The 24,150-nt window shown below is 38.9% G+C and overlaps 1 protein-coding gene across 1 annotated transcript in view; it reads right to left on the bottom strand.

The window, feature by feature from the left end:
* Positions 1-24,150, bottom strand: part of GALNT2 (polypeptide N-acetylgalactosaminyltransferase 2) — a 95,402-nt gene that overhangs the window by 36,150 nt on the left and 35,102 nt on the right. The window contains exons 2-3 of the mRNA XM_005491107.4: positions 3,770-3,860; positions 1,817-1,970 (exon numbers count right to left, since the gene is read on the bottom strand). Coding sequence (XP_005491164.1) covers positions 1,817-1,970; positions 3,770-3,860 — 245 coding nt within the window. The remainder of the gene's footprint in view (positions 1-1,816; positions 1,971-3,769; positions 3,861-24,150) is intronic.

Consider the following 24,150-nt stretch of genomic DNA (forward strand, 5'->3'; position numbering starts at 1 on the left):
TTCACAGACTGATAGGCACTTAAATCTGCTCCATGGCACAGTCTAAGTAATAATCCCAGCTCAGATTTAGCCTGTCCCCAGTAACACATCTCTCTCTGGGTTCTTTTTCAGCTCTGTTTAGTGGAAACACTTAAGCAAGCCAGCATATAGTAACAAGACTAACAGTTAAAAGAAATTACCATTTTAATATAATTTATCTCTGGATGTCTCTCTTACTTAAGTTATTCTCAACAGACACCCTTTGTCTTTAGAGATATGCCCCCTCCCCCCTCCAAGGTTATTAGATATCTAAAAAGTTCCAAATTCAGCATATCTGAATCACAGAAACTTCTAAAAGTTGAGAGTTGAGTTTGATCTCTTGGAAAAGAATACCTGATCTAAAAAATTAGAATACATTTCCTGTGGTAAAAAAGTATATGCTATGAAGAAAACTCAAAAGTAATTTTAAACTCCTCAGTACAACATCACAGGCATTGAGGTTTTTACTGCTTTCTTGACAACAGGTGAAACATCAGATTCTTCCTACTTTGACATGCAATTAGCAACAAATTACTTGCTTTACACCATCTGCAACTACTTTGCATAAAGAAACCTAAACCTACACTATTATACAAGGGATTTCAGACATGACTGAGTTTCTACACAAATATTCTTCAATAGGCCATTTCTGATTAAAGAGCTTTGTGGGAGAAAACAGGAATCTTCCTGTTCTCTTTCCTCTCCGGGGGTCTTTTTTTGTTTCTTCTACTTACAAATCTGTGAATGTACATTCATCCTGTATGTACATTCATAACTGTAGGATTAGCTAGGCAAATTAACCACATGTGGTTGTCAGTAATATGTTTCGAGACTGGCTTGCCTAGTTTTTAAAACCAAACCAAATCTGGTTTTGTATTTTCAAGTTACAAAGTCCTAATGAGCAACTTTTTTTTTTAATCAAGACTCATGCAAGTTATTAAATCCTTTTTAAAATGAAGGTCTTCTCTAACCAATAGTAAATAATATCCTTCCTTACTGTGAACTGTACTGTTTCCTGAAACTGCACAAGCAGCCTGAAGTATAATTCTGTCCTATGTTTACCACGGTGTGATGAAATTGATTCCTTTAGATTTAGAGTTGACAATCATCACATACAAACAGAATCTGAGTGACTGAGATCCAAAGTGGCCCTGGAGATCTCTGAGCTCAAATTCCCTTGAAGCAGTGCCTGCTACAGCAGGCTCTGCACTGGGCTTTGAATATCCCTAAGCCTGGAGGCTTCACACCCTCTCTGGGCAACCTGCTCCACTGTTTGATCATTCTCACTGTGAGAGAGACTTACAAACATAGAAACCAAGAAATGCCACCAGATTAACAGGAAAAAAGAAAGACTGAAATGCAGCATCAGTTTGGATATCTAGTACATGCTGATGCAAAAAAGAAAGACTGAAATGCAGCATCAGTTTGGATATCTAGTACATGCTGATGCAAAAAAGAAAGACTGAAATGCAGCATCAGTTTGGATACCTAGTACATGCTGATGCAAAAAAGAAAGACTGAAATGCAGCATCAGTTTGGATACCTAGTACATGCTGATGCAAAAAAGAAAGACTGAAATGCAGCATCAGTTTGGATACCTAGTACATGCTGATGCAAGTCCTGAAAACAGAAAAACTTGAATAAGATTTACTGTTCCTTAACCCACTGTTCAAGGATCAGGGAGTTTACTGCTACTGGCCTTTCTAAAGCTGGAAACTCCTGCTTCAGAAAAAGCAGCTCAAGAGCAATAAATACAGAAAGGCAAATCCAAGCCAGGATGGCTCAGTTTGGCACTTACTGATCATGCCTGGTGTCAGGAATGCTGCGGTCCATTCGCAGTTTGTCACTCTCCACCTGATTGAATTTATTCCGTGCGTACGGATCCTGGCCCGATCGCACCACGGTAGCACCAACATAGGCATCCTGATCAAAGTCTTGCCACCGAACTTTCCCTACAGTAAAAACAGGAAAATAGCCAGCTTAATAGTCATGATTTAAGGAACAACATTCAGTAATACAAACACAACTGATGAAATATTTAATTAAGTAACTGAACTTCAACAGTAGCGTTAACAGTGTAACATCAAAACTCACTTATATGTTAAATTTGTCTAGACTATCCTGCAAATTTGTATCAAATTTTTAAAACAATGCAAAAAATCTGCAGAAATATGAATACCAAGCTTCACTGCCACAGAAATCAGAAGTTTGCCTATACTAACTGAAAATAAAAAAACTAATGTTTTAAGGGTGCATAGTTCTGTCTGTGACATCTTTGATGTTTAATTCCAGACTCTAATACTACTTTGCAGTAACAATTCTCCTGTTACCTTAGGCCATAAGAGACTACTAATCAACATATGAAATGAAAAAAGCCATGACCTGCTCTACTGCACACTTAATCTTACTTCTAGCTTCAACCCTTCCAGGTTCTGATAGCTCTCCCTTTCAACCTGTGACACTTCCCACTCCCTTTAATACTCCAACAGGCTATTTGAGGCCACTGGGAAAGTATAAAGTTTGGTTCAGAATACATAAACATTCAAAAAAAGGGAAATAAGAACTGCTGGAAGGTGCAAAATTGGCTGATCTAACACCAGAAACAAAATTTGTAGACAGGTCTGTTAAGCAAAACAAATAACTGAAAATATCTGCCAGAAACCAACTTAAATAAGACAGGCTCTTCAACTTTTGGAGATTTATTTCTCAATACATACAAAAAGTAAAGGCTTTGCCAAAAAAGTAGACATAGATAACCAGTCTTATTTCCCTTCTCCAAAGAGTGGCTAAGTTAAGGTAGGCCAAAGGATACAGAAAAAAGGCATCAATAGCAAAGAGCTTATGACTGAAAAAGAAAAATCATGCCTCACATGTTCTTGGGGATGGGAGTTCCCAGCTGCTTAAAAGAAAGCTTGTCTTGGTTAGTTCTTTCTGCAACAACTCATAGTATTTCAAATGTTTGGCCAGCCATATTTGTAAGCAAAACCTCTGATGCTATCCCATCAGTGGTTGTCCTTGTCACAGGTTCAACTTCTTCAATTGTATAAAATATTCAAATTCAATTTTCATTTTTCTGTATGCTTTAGTTTGTCAATTGTAGCTATATATGAAATCTCCTTGATGTGAAACAGTTAAGGAGCAAAAGAAGTTTATGGAAACATTTACATGAAATGAAGATTTCTTAACACTTAGTTTTCCTAACTCATCCTCAAGGCTTCAGGAGGATTTCACTCCAACAAAATAAAAATCACGTTGCTCTGTTATTTTCCAGCATGTGACAAATACTGAGCAAGCATGAGGAAAAAAAATAAAGTACATCAGCAGCACAGTTAGGAAAACCTGCCAAATCAAAAGCTAGAAATAAACCTAAAAATGTATGAACCTTGGCTGAATCTTCAGTCAAAATAACAGTCCCAAGGTGACTTGTCTGTTGCCTGCCAGCATCATGCACCAAGAGAAATGGACAACTTTTGTACCAGAGGCTTTTACAGTACCTCAAACCTACTGAAGGACAATACAAACATACTAACAAAGAACCACACTCCCTACTATTTTATCTCAAAGGAGCAGTGAAGCAGGTGAGATTTAAGGATGCTGAAGCTATAAGCACAAAGAAGTACATGTTGCTAAAATCCTAGCACTTTTGAACTACAAAGAATTATTAGAATCAGAGCAACTGCAGTGTTTTATGGCTTTCACTGATAAATGTTTTATGGCTATGGATCTTTCACAACAAATCTTACTGCAATACCTGGAGGTAGTGTCTCCACACTTTGTGCCTTGTCCTCCACATCATTGCCACGCACTTCTTTCCTTTTGGGGTCGATATCATTTGGGTCCTCCTGAAAAAAAAGTAAATTATCTTTAAAATAATCTTAATTTAGTTTTGTGTCTTCAAAGTAAACTAGGTTTTCCAGATTTTAGACTTAAGAGTGGTCCAAGAAAACAAGGATTTTAAGAGAAACAATGATTATTCTCTCAATTTCTTGAAAAACACAAGAGTCAGACTTTTGAAATTAATTTATGTAAAAATTCTTCTTTGGAAAAATAAAAGGAAATTATTAGGAAAGATGGAATTCTTTTTTTAACCAGTTATGTTCTGAGGAGCTACATGTGCAAAAAGGTTAAGCAAGACCTGAAGAAAGCCCTGCTCTAAGAAGGAACAGCCTAAACAAAGTTCTTTGAAAAGAGAAATCAGGTTATCTAGCAATTACATCCAGAATGGCACCTACTATTGGAAAAATACTTCCAAAATATTTTCCCATGTTAATATCATGGGAGCTTATTCTGGGCTTCACAGGCAACTCTGCTGGATTTGTAATTGCAGAGATGTTGATGATTTAGATGGGTGGGGGGCTAATAGTTTCACCAACGCCCTCCTCCAATTTCCAGCATTTATTTTTGAACCTATAAATCTCATTTTCCTTTCAACAGGGGGAAAAAAAACCCTGACCACCACACTTTTGCATTCTTATCACCACAAAAATACAAAATATGAAGCTGGAATTACCCCATTATGCATTTGGAAGAAGTGAAGAAGAGGCTAACTTCAAAACAAAAAAAAAAACTAGCAACTGCATGGACTGTATGCCAATTTGTACTACACTTAGCCAATTGATTTAAGTGCCATCAGCTTCTGTTGCTCTTGCACACTTGCCAAAAGAAATTCTGTTTCCTTTTTTAAATCTGCACCAAAGGAGTCCCATCTATAAAACCAGTTCTATTGGCACTACCCTGAGAAAGAGAAGACCTTCACTACAACATGCAAGAAGATTCAACACTGTGCCTGTACAAATCACCGAGTGCACTGAAGCCAAGCAGTACAGAACAGTTCTCATCCCTTACAGGAATCTGCCAGAGTCTCCAGAGCAGGGTGATGGTGTATGAAGTGCATACTGGAAAATATCTCTGCTGTCCCAGCTCCTGAGCCACATCTGGGGAATTCTTTGATGGAAGAATAAGTAGTTGGAACAAGCCTAAGTTATGCTGGGGAACATTTTAACCACAAATGATACCATTTCAGCTTGTCCCCAGGCATCCCAGAAACTTTCCAATGTAAATTCAGCTTAAGTCACTAAGTGCTAAGTTGGCACTAATATTTAGAAATATGTAGAAAAAGGCAACATATTTCTAAAATACTGAAATGAAAAGCTAAATACAGATGCTTCCCCCTCCCTGAGAAATACAGCTAAATCAGTTAAAATCTGAGTACTACTAAATATATATATATATGTGCATGTTTTTCATTGCATCATGCATCAAGGATCCTAGAGAGAAGGAATTTTAACAGGTTCTTATACTACATATCCTCATGTTGATACATGCTTTGGGCTACTGGGCCTTGTGGACCTCAATTGATACCTCTGCTTAGAGAAAGCTGTAGGACAACAACAATGAAAAAAACCAAAGAAAACCCACACCAATACAAAAGCACACTCCCAAAACCACATTTCAAGAAAATGTTTTTGACTCACAATGATGAGGGAAATTACATGTCACTGTGCACTGAGTCCCACCAGCACAGTGAAATAGATACTTTCTGTATTTTGAGAAAGTTGTATTTCACTCATTATTTGGCTTTGTGCACCATTTTAAAGACACTACAGAAACACTGAAATCCAAGTATCAGTGGTAGCTGCAAAATTCAATGAAGCTCTTTAGTATTCCAGATGACTCTAAAGAGTCCAAAAACATGTAAGTTAAAAAATAAATGCAAAACATCTGCTAAACAATAGAAATAATAATAAAAGTAATAATGCAACAGTTTCTCCTGTAATTAAACAAAACAAACTATTGAGTACTTCCTCACTGTCCCCCTCCCTTTAAGTCTTTGGGGTAAAACTCTGCCTTCATATTAATCCTTCTAGGTAAGGTGCATGTGCTATTGAGAGTAATTATCTATCAAGTTCTTCCTCTTTGGATTTTGTTGCTGTTGTGTTTTGTTTTTTACAAAATAAACTGCCAAAGGCAAAGTTAGATTCAGAAATCTCACGGTTAAATGCCATTTTGAATTCTTACAAATGTCACCCTTTCAGGAAACTACTTGGCACAGCCTTCAGACAGTTTGAGGTGAGCCAAGCTGCCAGGATGGAAGTTGCCACTGCACATTGCTTGATGCTCACCTTGCCTCCTATGACTCCTTATGAAACAGTATTTTGATGGGAGAGTATGGGGCATTAAGGGATATTTACCTTGAACTCTGTGCCCTAGATATGGACTTAGTGGCTCTAAAATCAGCAACTCAGTTAAAACTGATACTCTGGTATAAGGACTAACTTTCATCCAATTAAAACTTTGGAAGGTACATGTGGGAAACCCCTAGGTTTTAGGTGCAAACAAGATGTTACATCTTTTAGCAAGAACTTGAGAGCAGGAAAAGAAATGAAAGCAGTTATTGAAATCACAGGTATAAAAACACTCAGTTTCTTTACATCATTGATTGCAAAGTGCTTCAGCATGGTAATTTGGTGCTATATAGAAATCAATCATATGTTCAAATGGCATTACCATGTTGCCATCACCACAGAGTTGCTTTTTCGGCTTGCCTTGAGTGAAACAAATCCTAACTTCTAATGTGATATTAAAAGGCCACTTGCTTTTGAGGAGTAATCCTCTTGGTAAAAGACAACAATGCTGGCACTGACAAAACTCATTCATACACAAAGCTAAGCTTAAGGGAAGACTGAAAGCAACTTAAACTGCTTAAGAGGAGGCACAGCTCTCTCATCATGAGAGCACAAGAGGGAGATTTAATGAATAAAAAATTAAAAAGAAAAGGCTACTGTATTTTTCTACATTAAAATACTACTAATACTTTAAAAGAATATTTTCCTGACATTTTTAAAAAGAGCTGACAATTTCAGGCTACAACTTGGTATGTAAATGCACGTGGATGACCACTTGGAAGCTACTGAAAAACAAAAATGTGGCTGCCAGCTAGCAGAAACATTGACCACACATTAGATGCACACAGAACACCATTAGAATAAAACCTTTGTAGCCATTGCTCAGGCAGTTATTTTCTTAGGCCAGGACACATATCAACAAGAAAATAAGTGCACACCAGCTAAAATGCAAGTGTTGCATGGATTTGGCATATTTTAATTTTACACATCATGTCACTGCTTCTGCTACTGAATCAGAAATTAGTGGGAAGACAAGCAAAAAAACAAAACTGCAACCTTTCAAGTCCATTCAGTGGGAAATATTACAATAATACTATGGTAATATTTTTAACATAACAAATAAATGTCTATTAATCTATTTTTTTAATTCAATTCTCTAAATACCTTTGCTATTACTAAAGCTCTGAAACTAAAGGATGCACATTTATTTAACATTTTGTTAAAACATTCCTTGCAGCCCTAACCTTGCACAATTCATTATGGTAAATTGGCTAACCTGAAGGTGGGGTGGATTTTTTAGGCTGATTAATCACAGAGTTGCTGCAACAACTTCTTTCAGGACACTGCAAGCTCTGCATGCCGCAGAAAGCCCACACCTACTGACAAACCTTGCTCTTACAGCTCACTTTTCTTCCCCTGCTCTACTCACTCACTCCATTAAGACTAGCTGGAAGACTGAATTTGAGACATGTTGAAGATACAACAGCAAGCTTTTCTGGGTCCAGTTTCTGTGAACTAGACTCAAAAAAATTGTTTCAGGAAATGATTGGTTACACATTTGCAGCTGCTCTGCTGCAGGGAAAGGATGAGGTAGTTCAAATTCAAAGCAGGATTCAAACATTTTTCACAGCATTTCTACACATATACAACAAGACATGATCATATTCCATGAGAAATTTAAGAGTACTCAATTTGAGTTTAGAAGCTATAATTATACACAGATGTACATTAGTGGATAATTTCATTACCATTATTTAAATCTTCCAGACCACTTCCCTTTAGTTTTGGTATATTTGTATGCATTGAATATTATATTCCTTACAAGCATTGCAAAGCAATTCAAGTTATTTCACTTGGCATCAAAACCAATTTTAAACAGTTCCAAGTCTCTAGGTATTGCTTCTATATAAAAAAATTTAAACCACACTTAAAACTACTACTGTGTTTCTTATTTTTGTCTCACAATATTTTTTTTCCTTTTAATTATAGTTTCAAGTATCACGGATTTGACATTTAACTGCTACGAACTCGATCTCATTATAGCAGAGACTTCAACCCCACAGTGGCTTCCTATCAAGAGAACAACTTAACAACACGAAACATCCTTCAATACATTAAGATATCACACAGACCTTACAAGTAGCAACTCAACACACATCTCTGAAAAGCTCTGGAGTTTGGAAATACCTCAAGTGGGAGCTGACTGTGCTCCCAATACCAGCTATTCCTCTCACAGGCAACCTAGATGCTGAACAGCATGCAACATTTGGGCACAAGAGATGGCTGTGAGTTATGTGCTACCTGGACAGGTAGACACTCATACAAAATAATTGAGAAATGTATCTTTGTTGAACAAAATACCTGTTAAGGCTTAATATCTGTTGCAGAACTTTTTAGGTGAGGGCTACCGCAGACAGATTTTCTGCTAGCGGTGATTTTCTAAGAGGAAAGTGCACACTGGCAGCACCTTCAAAGAGCAGCATTTGATCCAGCTGGCCTGACACAAGGCTGTGCTGCATCCAGCAGTACACATCAGCCACACCAACTGGTGGGTTTGGAAGGGTGCTCTCACTGCAGGATGACTCCTCTCAGGACTTCATACACTTCTGTTCTGACCACATAATTGGGACCAGACACACAGAAGCACTTCCATGTGGTGTGGAGCAGCACTTGGCATTGCAACAGCACAACGCCTGCTGAAGTTTGCATTCCTAAACATAAAGGTTCCTCCTAAGAAAAAGACTGAGATGAGGAGAATCTGACAGCTAAGACACTGACACACTAAACCCAAGTTTCTTTGCTGCTGCTTAGCATCTCCCTCTGTATTCAGTGTGTGCCCTTCCCCCCCCCAAATTCAGGTCACAATCTCCCAATTACCCGTCACATCAGCAGAGCAAGCTCTGAAGCACCAGTTCCTCCAACACAGGAGTTCCTTCAGCACTCCAGCATCCAGCTCAGCCTGATTTCTGACCCAGCTCTCACTCCCTGCCTCCCAAGGAGTCTCCAGAAATACAACTCCAGTCTCTCCTGCTGCAGTAAATGAATCCAGCTTCCCTGTGTGCCAGGCAAGCACTCTAGCAATTTAATGTAATTACATTATGGGGCACCCACTTCTTCCCTTCTCAGCAAAAGCACTTTATACAAAAGAGAGATAAAGTATCCTCTGAAAATGCCTGGAATGCTGCTTCTCACAGAAAAGACAAGCAGAAAATATCCCATAAAAAATGTTAACTTCTTCTGACTGCCAACCTGCTTAGCATACTAAAGCAGACATTTCCAAGCACACCAAGAAGTGAAGCACAAACACTGAAAAACTAGATATTTTGCAATATTTGATTATCACTGTTAGTGTCCAAAATTATTACAGCAAAGATTATTTCATTTTCGTTCTTACTCCTTTACTCAGTGTAAGTAAATTGCTGTCAAAGGCACATTCTTTTCATCTATTTGAGTACTCAGAACAAAAATAGAAGCTTCCAGCAGGAGGAACACACACAGCCCTCATAAGAACAACATTTTATATTCTGAAAAAAAAAAAAAAACCAACAGGGAAAAGCATCAAGATTATACCTTGATAGCTGCATATACAGGAAATGTGTTTAGATATACTCTCAGTAAATACATTCAAAACATTTCGAAAATGGCAATTACTATAAGCTATAGTATTCTCTCTAGACAAAATTAAATGCCATTGTGTCCTACCATCTCTGTAAATGTTACCTTTCCTTAGTGCAAAGTACATCTTTTGCAGCTTACAGGCACTATCTAAAGTACTAAAACAACTATAAAACATGACATTTTCTAAACCTAGAATGGGATTAAACAAAAATAATGCTTCATCTGAGGTTTCTGGAAAACAAGTATACATATTCTCTGAGGAAGGTCTCATCCAACTTTGCAGTTGCAGACTTATTTGTACAGCAATCAGGATCAATTGGAAATTCAGGTTCAACTTAATTTCTGGGCACAATAGACCTACACAAATGACAAAAGCCAAGGAGCAACAGAGAACTCCAGGTAGAGCAGGTCAGGCTATTCAAGAAGTATAGATAAGCTATTAAATATGAAGATGTGCATACAAGTATATTTTAGGTTATCTTCAAATTTTCGTTAGTTCCCTAAAAATAATAGCATGAGTTCCTTCCCCAATACCCACATTGGTATAACATACATGGGATTAACTGATTAGCCCACAATTGCTATACAGTTTCAGACTTTCAGCATTTTACAAAAAAATGAATTTTTCTGTAAGTACCTGTCAATAAATTTAAAAAAAACAAACCCACAACACTTTTACAGCTTGGTGAGAATTCAGATCCCCAGCTCCAGGTAACCTATAATAAACCATGTTTCCTTTTGCCTAGAGACTTCATCCACTCTAGTGATAAATGTCAAAACTAAGTGGGACAACCTTATCACTTACCAGAAAAGCAGAGAATTAAACATTACTTGCCTTACAAAATTGACAACCTAATATATCACCAGAAAGAGGAAACAAAAAAACCAGAAACCCCAGAAACTAGAACACCCTTTCCATTTCCTTCAGCGAAAAAACACTGTTAGAGCTAAAGTGATTTTCAAACTGACAGTCAAGACAAAGCAATGACACTCCCCCAAAGAGATGAAGTGTGGCTAATCTTCTTGCTAGAGGCTACTTCTATTGAAGTCTTTTGTGACCATGGTCACAAGGGTTTGCAGGATGAGAGAGAGGCAAGAATGTTGACTCCATGATCAGAAGGCTTGATTTATTATTTAATGATATATATATATATTACATTATTACTATACTAAACAGAAAAAGAAGAAGTTCTCCAAAGGCTAGCTAAGAATAGAATAGAAAACAAAAGAATGATAACAAAGGCAGCTCTCTCCAACTCTATCCTCGATTGGCCATTGATTGTAAACATCCAAGACGGGCCAATCACAGGTGAACCTGCTGCATTCCACAGCAGCAGATAACCATTGTTTACATTTGTGCTGAAACTTCTCAGCTCCAGCAGGAAAAATCCTAAGACAGGATTTTAATCAAAAGATGTCTGCAACAGTCTTTCATGCCAAAAGAAGCCCTGCCAACCAAAGATCTCCACAGAGGCCCCCACAGCCAGAAGCAGAACCAGCACCTGCTGTGCAGTGCCCAAGCAGAAGAAAGCAACATGGGACTCTTCTGGCTTGACTGTCACCTCTGCACAGAAGCAGCAGAAGTGAGAGGAAGGTCTCATACCCCCGACAGAACTCAAATGCACAAAAACACTGCAGAGCAGTCATGAAAAGGCTTTACTGTTTTTTCTAAGATCACTCAATCCTCATGACTCATGAAGCTGCATAAATGTACAAGGATAGATGGCAAAAAGAAAGGGGAGGGAAGAAGAGTAGGAGAAACATATAAAGGGTATTGGGATTGACAGAAAGGAATAATCTCATGTGCACCAGTAGCTTTGAAAGCAAGGAACACCTCTAAGAATGGCAGCAAGTCATAAACAGAATCCAGTATTTTCTGGTAAATTTATTATGTCTCAAAAAAATCTCACTTGTCTGCATTACCTGCCACAAACTATGAAAATAAAACATCAGAAAACATTTGCAGTGATTATTTCAATTAAGGGTAACATCAAAGGCTATTATCACTCAATTTTAGTTTCGAAAAGGAAATATTGATGTTGACAAAAGACCTTTCCTTGAAAAGTTAATTCATGGAGGTTTTTAAAATAATGTTGAAAACAACCTTCTATTCTGAAAGTATTTATCAGTACAGACACAGTTACATGATTTATATTATAAGTACACACTCAGCAGCAATAGTGTTTAAGTTGCTCTTTCAGTTGTGCTAGATTGAGAAAAAAAATCTAATAATATATTAATCACAAATCATCATCAAACAAAAGGAGCTGATTGAGCTGATCTACTAGAGATATGCAAGTGAAAAAACCCACCCAAAACTCCAATAGCAAAAAATAAAGCAAAACTTTACTATTTGCAACTTGATAAAAACATCTTACTGGTATATTCATCACCAAGGAACATTTTGTCATAATGTCTGATGTGAGTTTAAAAGTGTTTTGAAGTACATACGTAGGCAGCAGCAATAATTATAGAATGCCTATCTCATAACTTCTAATGTTTGCAAGTAATATTTCTTTCTTGTTTGGGTTTTTTGTTGCTGTTTTTGTTTTCTGGGGTTTTTTGTTTTAATTGATGAGTTTCTGAAATGGGAAAATGAAAAAGTGGCAACAGCTTCCAAACAGGACATGGCTTGGTACACAAACTGTATCTGCCCACTGTGTTTCTTTCAAAGTCCATAGCTCTTGTTTGAGAATTACTGTGCACATTCATTTTCTCACTTGAGCGCTTTCCAAGATGTGAAACGTGAATGTCCAAATAGCCTAAGACAAGTACACAGGCCTCAATTCAGATCCAAGGGGTACAGAAGCCATCTCATTCAAAAAATTCATGAGATTAGACTAAACTCCTGTTTAACAATCCCAGTTGATTCTACTTACAGGAGAGGAAAGATCCCATGGAATAACTAGTCCAGTAAAGAAAAAAGGACACCATCCTAAACTGCTGCAATGCTTTGCACAGCAAATGTGGAGCTGGTGCTGCTTCCTCTGACAGTGAGCTGGTGCTGGCAGGGGCTGCTCACACCTCACCACATCTGCATCCCCAGCTGCTGCACTGTCCCCTCTGCTCCCCTTACAGACACTGGTGTGGCACATCAGCTCATCCCACTCACTTGGCTGACTTGGCAGTGAGCTGGGGAGAGGTGTGGAAGCATCATTTCACTGGCTGGGATTTTTTAAACCACAAGACCAACCACTAAATCTGGGGTACTGGATGCAAGGAAGCATTCCCAGCTAGGGTAGCAGGGAAAAAGGGACAAAAGGGGTATTCCCATTACAAGTAAAGGATTACAAGTTCAGTTACAACATTAAACTGCACATCACTCAAAACCACTACAAATTTTGCTTCCTTGAAAGAAGGCAACTACTCAACAAATGCTAAGGCATGATTTAATGCCACCTCTTAATTCTACAATATCAGAAGTGTCTGAGGAATTAGTCTGTATTTCAAAGTCATACCCCTAATCCTCTTAGAATTCAAACTCATCACTGCTTGCTCTTAGCTTTCTAAAGAATAACTTGCTAAAGAAAAAAAGAAAAAAGCTTTTGCACAGAAGAAAAGGGAAAGCACAGAAAGCAAAATTTTATTTTATTGTTTACTTATGTGAGAAAGTGTCATTTTCTGGAAGTCCCAGGAACTAAAGTTAATTAATTAAAATAAAAGTGAAGTACTGATCCAAAACTGTAAGTATACTGAAGTATTCCAATAGCACAGGCATTTGTAAGTCTCCACCTATATACATCTGAATGAAACAATAAGAAAATGGCCCTCCAGCAATACAAGAACCAGATGCAGCAAAAATGAAGAAAAACAATCCCCATAACTTGTACATGCATCTTGAAGCACAGAGAGCAGAAACAAAGTAATTGGAACAAAATCCTTCTCGCTTAGTTTTATTTTATAAATATTTAAACCTGCAAATGTAACTGAGATCAAAAGGATATCAGAAATGCAATTACATCTAAAACAACAACTGCTGGAGCAGTCACGTCTACAGTTTGTTAGCAAAGGGGAAAGGTGACTATTATACCAAAATAACAGAAATTGTTAAACCAAAAAAACCATCTTGCATTAAGGAAAAAGAAAGGAAAAAAAAACACCAACAAGATGCAGCTGACAAGTTGAATGTTTTGCTGGATGAGATCTGTAGAGCTACAATGCAATAAAGCAACACAACATCACAACACATTTTCTCAGCCATAATGGAAGGTTACCACAGGCATAAAGAAAGTGAAGATAGACTGAGACTATGGATTTAAAGTTGCTGTGTCTTGGAACTTTTCTGTAGAAGGCAAGAGCATTGTGTTGGTCTCTAAGAAAACAACAAGGGGAAAAGAAAGCAAGAATGATACAAATGACACAAAAATCTTGACTTGTTTTTAAATTGAAAAAGGTTAATCTTCAGCTTCAAAAATCAAGGCATTGAAAAAACAAGGAAACCATTTCCTTCTACCTCTTTCAAGGAGGTCATCTTGGACCACAAAGAGATGAAATAAGTCCCTGGAGTCTGAAAAATTACTTAGTAACTCCTCTAATTAAATAACCTTCAGAGAAAGCTTGCGCTTGACAGATGACTTCTGCCTTCAATAACTCTCTGCATATTTTCCCTCCATCCCAACACTAGGATTTATGATCAGGTCCCTGTAGCTCTGGGCACGTGACACAGTACACATAGTATCACTTTTCTGCATCTGTGTTTAACTGCAGATCTGCAGATTTTTACTAAAAAAATATATTGTCCACATCTAGTGTGAAGTTTTACTCCCGTTCAAAAATTCTGACAGAAAATGGTATCTATTAATGCATTAAACATAAAAGGCTCCATACTACAAAATTCACATGGATGATTGCCAGTAACATCTTTGATTTTTGCCAGACCCAGACAGCATCATTCATCTGCAATAGTCAGGACTACTAAATCAAAACTCAATCCCATAATGAAACAATTGCCTACTACAAACAAGACAAGAAGTGTGGAAGACAGACCCCTACACAAGAAGGAACAGATAGTAATCCCTCCTGAGATAACAGACATCTATACTTCAACTTTTTTCTGTCAGAATTTAGTACAAAGATTTCTACCTGAAGTAGGCAATGCAGATCTTTGTATCTGCGCTCAACACAGAACAAAACTGATTATTCCTTTGAAAGACACCATTCTGCAATAAGGCACCAACTGGAAAAGAAAAGATTGGAGGGTTTTTGTCTACTGAGGTTAGCACTCAAACCCATGCTAGTACAGGAAGCTATTAGAGAGAGCACTCTATTAGTAAAATTTTGACCACACACAGACCCAGAGCTTCAAGGCAGGAAATCAGGCATTTTGCCTTGCTGCTCCTCAGACAGCACTGCCTTCCTCCAGTCTGGGCTGCATTAGTTTGTTTGTACTCTCAGAAAAAGTAGTCCTTCAAGCTGGGATACTGTTAGTCCAGCCTTGAGCAAAGGCAGATTGTAAGGCACAGAGGGAAGCAGTAATTTCAGGCAAATTTTACACCAAGAGTATAAATTGAGCTCTTTACATACCATTTAGGTCCTGTGTGCAAAACATTCAATACTCCCACTGTGTATCAGACATCTATCAGAGCTGGGAGCACATCAAGTTAACAATACACAAACTTATTCATGGAAAAAACCGAGGAGGGAAAAGTTTAGAAAAGACGGCAATTTACTGAGGCACTCAAGGAATTCTGCACACTTGCAAGCAGCAAGGCGATTTCACACTATGCAGGCACACTGGAGTTAATCCCATTCTAAAGAGAGATGGAAAACCTCCTCCTGGATGCCAAGGCCTAACAGCAAAAGGTTGGGGCTCAAGTCTGCTGAAGTTATGGCCTATTCATCTGCAGCGTCTCAGAGGAGAGGTCACCAACTGTGCACCCTTAGTGATGATCTCACACAAGCTCCACAAAGAGCCCTTCTCACACAAACTGACATAAATGGGGGAGAGCCAGAATTAAAGCCTGATCCAGGCATGACAGCTAAGCCAAGTGCAGTGCAGAAAGCTTTTTTGCTGCTCTCAAACCTACCAAAATATGAAAGAGCCTTGAAATTTAACAACTCATAAGACTTTAACAGGAAAAATTACTCCAACCCAGATTCTGCTTTCAGGCTGCCTAACTCCAGCTATTAGAAACCTCTCAAGCAAAATTTAAAACATTCTGCAGAACTTTATGAGGTACCATTCTCTAGAATACCTTCAAACACATGGAATATCAACTTTAAGGTCAAAACATGTGAGAAGATGAGATCAGAGCCATCTCGTTTGGAAGTCATAACTGGTATATAACAGACAAGAGCAAAATGTCATTCCTATCATCTCGTGTTTTCACAACACAAACTACCCCACTATTTTTAACACTGAGCTCTCCGCCTCTTCTCACTATATATGACCATATACTGACATTCAAGTCTGCCCAAAGTAGGTGAGAAAATAAAAGGATTTGAGGAGAAAGACTCCTTGTACTCATGTGTATGATGTGCATGCATGTATATATACAAATATATGTACACACAAAAATATATACTCATGCATATACAGGGTTAATCACAGACTTACTTTGTACTAGAAAACTGGGGAGAGGCACAGGGTAAGAGACCAAGTACACTTTCAAAAGTATAACAAATGTAAACTTCCACTAGATGATAGAAGAAAAACAATATAATTAATTGGTCTCTAGCAAGAGAGAGAAGAGTTGAAATCAATCACAGCACAAGAGCAAATAACAAAATTTAAAGATACATTACCACAAAGACAAAAAACAAACAACCAAAACAAAACCTAAGGAGCAACAAGAATTCACAAAACTTAAGAAAAGCAATAGTAATAACCATCTTGGACCCAAGCACCAGCTGCACTCTCAATTTTAGCTGGTAGAATAAATAGTCATAGGGATTAGAAAAGTCCTGAAAGATAAGAGAGATCCTAAAATATTTAGAGAAGAAGAAACAAGTTGTTCATCAAACTTGGAGGAATTCAAACTACATGAATCAGAATGTCCTGTTGTCAATGACTTGCTTTGAATAGTGTGGATAAATAAAGTGGCTACAGTCTAATGGCTTGACTTTTTAGACCAGTCACGCTGTCAAAATAATTAGAGCCACCAGGTTTTAGAACTCCACACATTGCTCGAATGCCTTACCCCATTTTACTTCTAGTTTGGGGAAAAAAAAGCACCAAAATATTGAGCCATCCACACAAGCTGAGCTTCAGAGAAGTAATGGGTAGCACATTTCTCAAACAGACTAACTTAAAAGCTATTTCTAGACTAATGAGTAAATATGATCTGTCAGAATTCCTTTTATTTTGACTCACATACCCAGATTGGTAGTTGAATTGCAGCCTAAATGCACCTTCACTATAATTTAATGTTTCAGTTAAGACAACAATGGGTAACAGAACAACACAAGCAGAAGCATTTAAGGCCATGAGAAATTAGGCTTTCTAATCTTAACCCACAAGGAGCTACAAATATTTTAATTCACAATACAGCCTTTCCTTCAGGGAAATCGTAATCTGATCTGCCCTTCTCTGCTACGTTGTCTAATATTTTTCCAACAGCTTGTCAAAGATGACACACTGAAGTCTATTTTGAATTGAGCAACAGATTCAAAAGCAGAACAAGGAGGACTCATAAGAAAGGAAAGAACAGGATGGGCCATCAAAAGAGCTTTCTGGGTCAGGAGGAGAGCCTAAAAGAAAGCCTGACACACACATGAAAAACCAGAAAAAACCTAAAACTTCCTAGAGAAAATGAAGGAAAAACTTCAGACCCACCAAGTAACAATTCAAAGTAAGTCTTTCTTTGACACTTAATTTTCACTACTGAATACATATGTTTTAGATAACAGCAGCTTTAAAAGGTTTATTATTAAACATATAGATCCCTTGAAAACTCATTTATTTTTCACTTGCAGGAAATCACAGATAAAGACAGGCAGATTAGATCACCTGTTCTCACAGTGTGTTTTATTCTGTTGATAGATATTATCCACAAATTGAGATTAAAGCTGAAAAAAAGCAGTGCTAGAGAAAACCTGGAGAGAGAAAATCCCCTAAATTTACAGAAACACAAAGAAACATTTATAAACAACTTAAGAAGGGGGAGATACACGTTAATTTCTCCAGGCACTGAATGCTTCTTTCCAAAAGCCATGTGTCTGGTACCTTTTTGCCAGCCCCAAGCAATATTGCTTGATGTCTCCAGCCTTCTTTCTTTTTTTCCTTTCCACTCATACACCCACACTCCTTCCCTCAAAAAGGATTCATCAGTCCTTAAAACCAGAGTGAATTCCTTGATGCTCAAGCTGATCAGGTGCCACTGACCCAAGCTGTAACACAAACATGAGTAGCTTACAGCAATTGTCTCTGATATTGCTTCTGAAAGTCACCAGCTCTATTTCCTCAGCCTAACATCACAAACTGTTCCAATCCCACGTCTCTCCCTTTCACGAAAAGAACTCCTGGTGTTATACAAAGGAGTTGCTTACCATGAGCATTATCTGAAAAATCTATACAGGATAATTCCAGGTGGTTGTAGTCTATTAAACACTCTTTGCCTATTTTCTGCTACTGCTTCAGAGCCACACACAGATAAATGAATGATTTTACAATCTCTCATACTTGTGACCTGTTTACCATCAGCATTTAAGGCAAAACACTCAAAACCCCATTATCAGCTATATATCCAGTGCTAAACATTTGTTGCAAGGGTACATATTTATAAATAATGCTGAGATTATATAGAGGCAGCATCTGAGCTTTCTTACACACAGAAAAATGGCCAAGAGTTTCCCTTCATAGGTGAACAAATGCAATAAATTGGTTTGGAACACCTGTAGCACAAAATTATTGTGGTTATTCTTGTATCAGCTGCTTTCATTACTACCAAGAGAATTCTCTTTTCTGGTTGAGTTAGTGAAAACAACTGGCCCATTGCTAAAGATGAAAGAGGTGAATTGTCAGCCATAAGAAGGAACTTAAAATTTTAGAATTATACTCAAGTAGGTGAAAAACAGTAATAAATTGAATATTTGTTAAAATCCACAACCTAAAATAAGAGCCATAGGTTTTCTCTTAAGGAAAAACATTTTAAGTAAATCGCTTGTTAATCAGGCTATTGGTTTGAATTTTCTTCATATACAGTAATAGGAACATCTTATTAAATGCACAGCTACAAACAACAATTTGGAGAATGATCCTGGTTCAATTATTGGTTAAAATAAGCCTGAAGCAGCGCACACAGACAGGTTTATTGATTATTTTTGGACACAGGAAGATCCTGCATTTATGAAATCAACCTCCTTGAGGCAAAGAAAAACTTACAGAGAGACTCAAACACTGAAGTTTACACTACACTTGAATGGAAGATATTGATTCTGTCTAAACCATCAGTTCATCCCACTGACTACACGCCACTGCTGCTAGCCCCATTGAAGAGAAATAACACTATTCCAGTTTTAGATTTTCAAATACTTATCCACATTGCTTTTCAGAAATATTTTAACTAATAATAAAATTGGATTTATGAAATAATGAGATACCCTTGACACCACTGCAAGTAAAAAGCAGAGTGGACTTTTTAAGCCTAGGATACAAAGTTTGACCAACTATTATTCAAGACTTATCTACTGAATATAGAATTTGAAAAGAGTATCCTGGTAACCACACTTTCAGCTTTGTGGATTGCAAGCAGCATATTTTATTTCTTAGTGACCCTTTATACAGGGATGAACCTATGCCTGCATCTTCTCACTTTCAACTTGAAAATGTTAAAGTAGTATGCTTTTCCTATCCTGTTTAATTTCTATTTCTTAACCCAGTTTTCAACACATGTTGCATTCCACTGGGTATCTGGATTAAAACAGTTTACTGATTTTTTTTATGCACTTCTCTATATAGTAATTTAAATTGAAAGAGGAACAGTAGCTCTTATTTCACTATATATGCTGTTTTCTTTCTTACCTACCTTCCCAACAAAAAAATAAAGTACTTCTCAAGCAGTTTACCTATTTGATTGCAATTCTTAGGAATAATTTTGGGAAGCACCAACCTCCACAACCAATAGAATCTCAACCATATGAAGAAGGGGGAATATGTGAGGCAAGGAAATAATAAAAAAGGTCTTCTGGAGAATATAAGCTATCAATCCTCAGATGTCATATCTTTTAAAAGGACTCTCTTCTGAACAAAATATAATGCTTCCCCTTTTTAACCAATTAGTCCTTTGTATCTACTTAGGCCCACCCAGGTTAAATTACAGAAAAATTTGTAGCAACAGCAAAGATAAAACAATTTGAGGGAAAAAAATGCAGAACGTGCACAACTAAAGCAGAGTCAATAGTCTTTTCAGAGGAAAGGGGCTCATCTGGAACTCTCAAGGGATGGGGAAAAGAGAATATAATATACTGTTTACTCACAAAACCCAAACACATGCATCTAAGAGGAAAAAACAAAACAAACAAAAAAAAACCCCAGCCCTGTGTACTCAGGTTTAATAAAGGAAAAGCATCTTGGGATTACTTCTACTGTAACTTCCTGAAAGGAAGCAGAGATCATAAGGAATGGTTGTCCAAAATGAAAAGAAACCCAGAGCTTTGCACCAGCAGGATCAAGAAAAAATAAATCTGCTCTGAAGTCCAAAATGAATCTGAATCATGAATATCTACAAGCTATATAACAGTATGAATAATACATAGTCCAGATGAGAGAAAGTAAATATTAGTTCTCTTAACAAAATCATTCCTTTGGAGAAGAAATAAAAGATTGGCTATTTTTACTTTAGTTCTCACATTTTCATCCCCTTAAAAGTGGAACTGCTTCTCGGATGACAACGCATTTTCTTGGCAAAGTTCAGTATGACCTTAAGAGCTCCCAGCTTTTCAAAAACTGTACTGAAATCTTCTACTCTTTTGGCAATAAGGTGGCTTTATTGCTAGTTAAACACTAGCATTAATTTCTGTATCTAGGGTAAGAAATGCAGTGTATGAAGCAGGAAATGAAATACAATGTACGTACTTGTGTCCTCTGAGCCAATACGTGGCTCAGGGAACACAAATGAGAGATCTACTGGAAGAAAAATACCTCCTTGCTCCTCCATGTTATCGATAAACTAGACATGTCTGCTTTTCAATAAAGAACTAAACTAAAATTAGTTTTCCCTGCTCTCATATCAGACTTTCTGCAGTTTGATTTCTTAATCTGCTTTCTACATCATTTCAGCACACAGAAGGATATTCTTACACATGTACATTGACAATATGTTTAGTTACAGCTGAAAAACTGTTACAAAAACCTTAAAGCCTATTTCTAATGAGTTTTATATAACTAATTCTGAATATACAGAAAAATAAATCCAATTCTGTTACATGCACAATGCCACCAAAAGATCAGCCTTTTCCAATAGCAATCAACTCAGCCAGCAAGAACTACAGAACACAGGTGTCCAGGTTTAGAGCAAGTTTGGGGAAGAATCCCCCCAAAGGAGCTCCGGTGGGAAAAGCAGATCCAATCGGCCCCTCCCCCCTCAACTGGTCCGGGAGGAAAGAAAAATACCTCCTTGGAGAAAGGTGGAAAAAAACCCCTGTTTATTAAACAATACGACCAAAACAGTATCAAAACAATGAGACCCCTTGCCACTCTAAAAGAGATGACAAACTGAGAAAAACCCGGGTTCAAGCAGCAGCTCACTCAGTCTCTGATCAGTCTCTCAGTGCTGGAATTGTCGCAGGCCAGGGCCGGCCCGGTGGGCCACAGCTGCAGCTGCCGGTGCTCTCCTGGGTGTTCAGTCCAGAGCAGTTCCAAGAGGTCCAAAGAAAAAGGGAAAAAACAGTCCAGGGAACTTCTTTGCCTCAGCTAGCTAACACTAACTAAAAAGCAAAAGAAGAGCTCCCTGTCCCGCTGTCTGTCCGCAGACAACACAGTCAGGAGCAGGAATGTGGAGGAGTGAGTGAGTCTGAAAACAAACTGCGCGCTTCTTCTCTCTCCCCCTTCACTCTCTGTAACACTCTTAAAGGTACAAAACTTATTATTATTCAACATAAACAGAATGAGACGATTGGGGATAAAAGCATCATATAGTCAACCCAGGACATTCCACCCCTTATCCCCATATCGTCTGCTTACTACTAAAACTAATATAAATTCTAACTCTACAAGTACATACATGATACATCCATTATACAACTATACACAGACAATGGTAATAACATTCAGGAAACAGTGATATTTATACAGGTTTTATCCAACAATCAGGTCTCCCTGAGGTACACATCGTGTTCTTCCATCTTTTTGCATTATCCACCACGTGCAACCTGGTCCCTGAGCAAAGACAACCCCACGAATGGGTTTGTCTGTACTCGAGGCAGAATTGATCCACACAGTCTTCCCTAACAAACCTCTGACATGTACCACTGGGACTTTGTCTCCATCTACTCTCTGCAAAGGCTCAGATTGGGCAGGGCCGACTCGGTTAGTAGAGCCTCGGGTGTTAACTAACCAGGTGGCTTTTGCCAGATGCTGATCCCAGTTCTTGAAAGATCCCCCACCTAATGCTTTCAATGTGGTTTTTAACAGTCCATTGTACCTCTCCACTTTGCCTGCAGCTGGTGCATGGTAGGGGATATGGTACACCCACTCAATGCCATGCTCCCTAGCCCAGGTGTTGACAAGGCTGTTCTTGAAATGAGTCCCATTGTCTGACTCAATCCTCTCAGGGGTGCCATGTCTCCACAGAACTTGCTTTTCCAGGCCCAGGATGGTGTTCCGGGCTGTAGCATGAGGCACAGGGTAGGTTTCCAGCCATCCAGTGGTGGCCTCCACCATGGTCAGCATGTAGCGCTTGCCCTGGCGTGTCTGGGGCAGTGTGATGTAGTCAATCTGCCAGGCCTCTCCATACTTGTACTTAGACCACCGCCCACCGTACCAGAGGGGCTTCAGTCGCTTGGCCTGCTTGATGGCAGCACACGTCTCACAGTCATGGATAACCTGAGAGATACTGTCCATGGTTAGATCCACCCCTCGGTCTCGTGCCCACTTATAGGTGGCATCTCTGCCCTGGTGGCCTGAGGCATCATGGGCCCACCGAGCTAAGAATAACTCTCCTTTATGTTCCCAATCTAGGTCTATTTTGGACACCCCTATCTTTGCGGCTTGGTCTACCTGATCATTGTTTTGGTGCTCCTCATTAGCTCTACTCTTGGGTACATGGGCATCTACATGGCGGACTTTCACAGGCAGCTTCCCTACCCTGGTAGCAATGTCTTTCCACTCTTCAGCAGCCCAAATTGGCTTTCCTCTACGTTGCCAGTTAGCCTTTTTCCACCTCTCCAGCCATCCCCACAGAGCATTGGCTACCATCCATGAATCAGTATAAAGGTAGAGCTTTGGCCACTTCTCTCTCTCAGCAATGTCCAGGGCCAGTTGAACAGCTTTGAGTTCAGCAAGTTGGCTTGATCCACCTTCTCCTTCAGTGGCCTCTGCCACCTGCCGTGTGGGGCTCCATACAGCTGCTTTCCACTTCCGGTTCATTCCCACAATGCGGCACGACCCATCAGTAAAGAGAGCGTATTGTGTATCTTCTGCTGGCAGTTGGTTGTATGGTGGAGCTTCTTCAGCTCGTGTCTCTTCTTGTTCCCCTTCATCAGAGAGACCAAAGTTTTCACCTTCGGGCCAATTTGTAATGACCTCCAAAATCCCAGGGCGATTCAGTTTACCTATATGGGCGCGCTGAGTGATGAGAGCAATCCACTTACTCCATGTAGCACTGGTGGCATGGTGAGTGGAAGGAACCTTGCCTTTGAACATCCACCCCAGCACGGGTAGTCGGGGTGCCAGGAGGAGTTGTGCTTCAGTGCCTATTACCTCCGAAGCAGCCTGGACTCCTTCATAGGCAGCCAGGATTTCTTTCTCTGTTGGAGTATAGTTGGCTTCAGACCCTCTGTAGCTTCGACTCCAAAATCCCAGTGGTCGACCCCGAGTCTCCTCAGGCACCTTCTGCCAAAGGCTCCAGGACAAGCCATGGTTCCCGGCTGCAGAGTAGAGCACATTCTTCACCTCTGGTCCTGTCCTGACTGGGCCAAGGGCTACTGCATGAGCAATCTCCTGCTTGATCTGTGCAAAGGCTTGTTGCTGCTCTGGGCCCCAGTGGAAAGTGTTCTTCTTACGAGTGACCAGGTAGAGAGGGCTCACGATCTGACTGTATTCGGGAATATGCATCCTCCAAAAACCTATGGCGCCTAGGAAAGCTTGTGTCTCTTTCTTATTGGTGGGTGGAGACATTGCTGTGATCTTGTTGATGACATCGGTGGGAATCTGACGCCGTCCGTCTTGCCACTTCACTCCCAGAAACTGGATCTCTTGAGCAGGTCCCTTGACTTTGTTCTTCTTGATGGC

The sequence above is a fragment of the Zonotrichia albicollis genome, chromosome 3 (genome assembly GCF_047830755.1).
Source record: "Zonotrichia albicollis isolate bZonAlb1 chromosome 3, bZonAlb1.hap1, whole genome shotgun sequence".
Classification (NCBI taxonomy): Eukaryota; Metazoa; Chordata; class Aves; order Passeriformes; family Passerellidae; genus Zonotrichia; species Zonotrichia albicollis.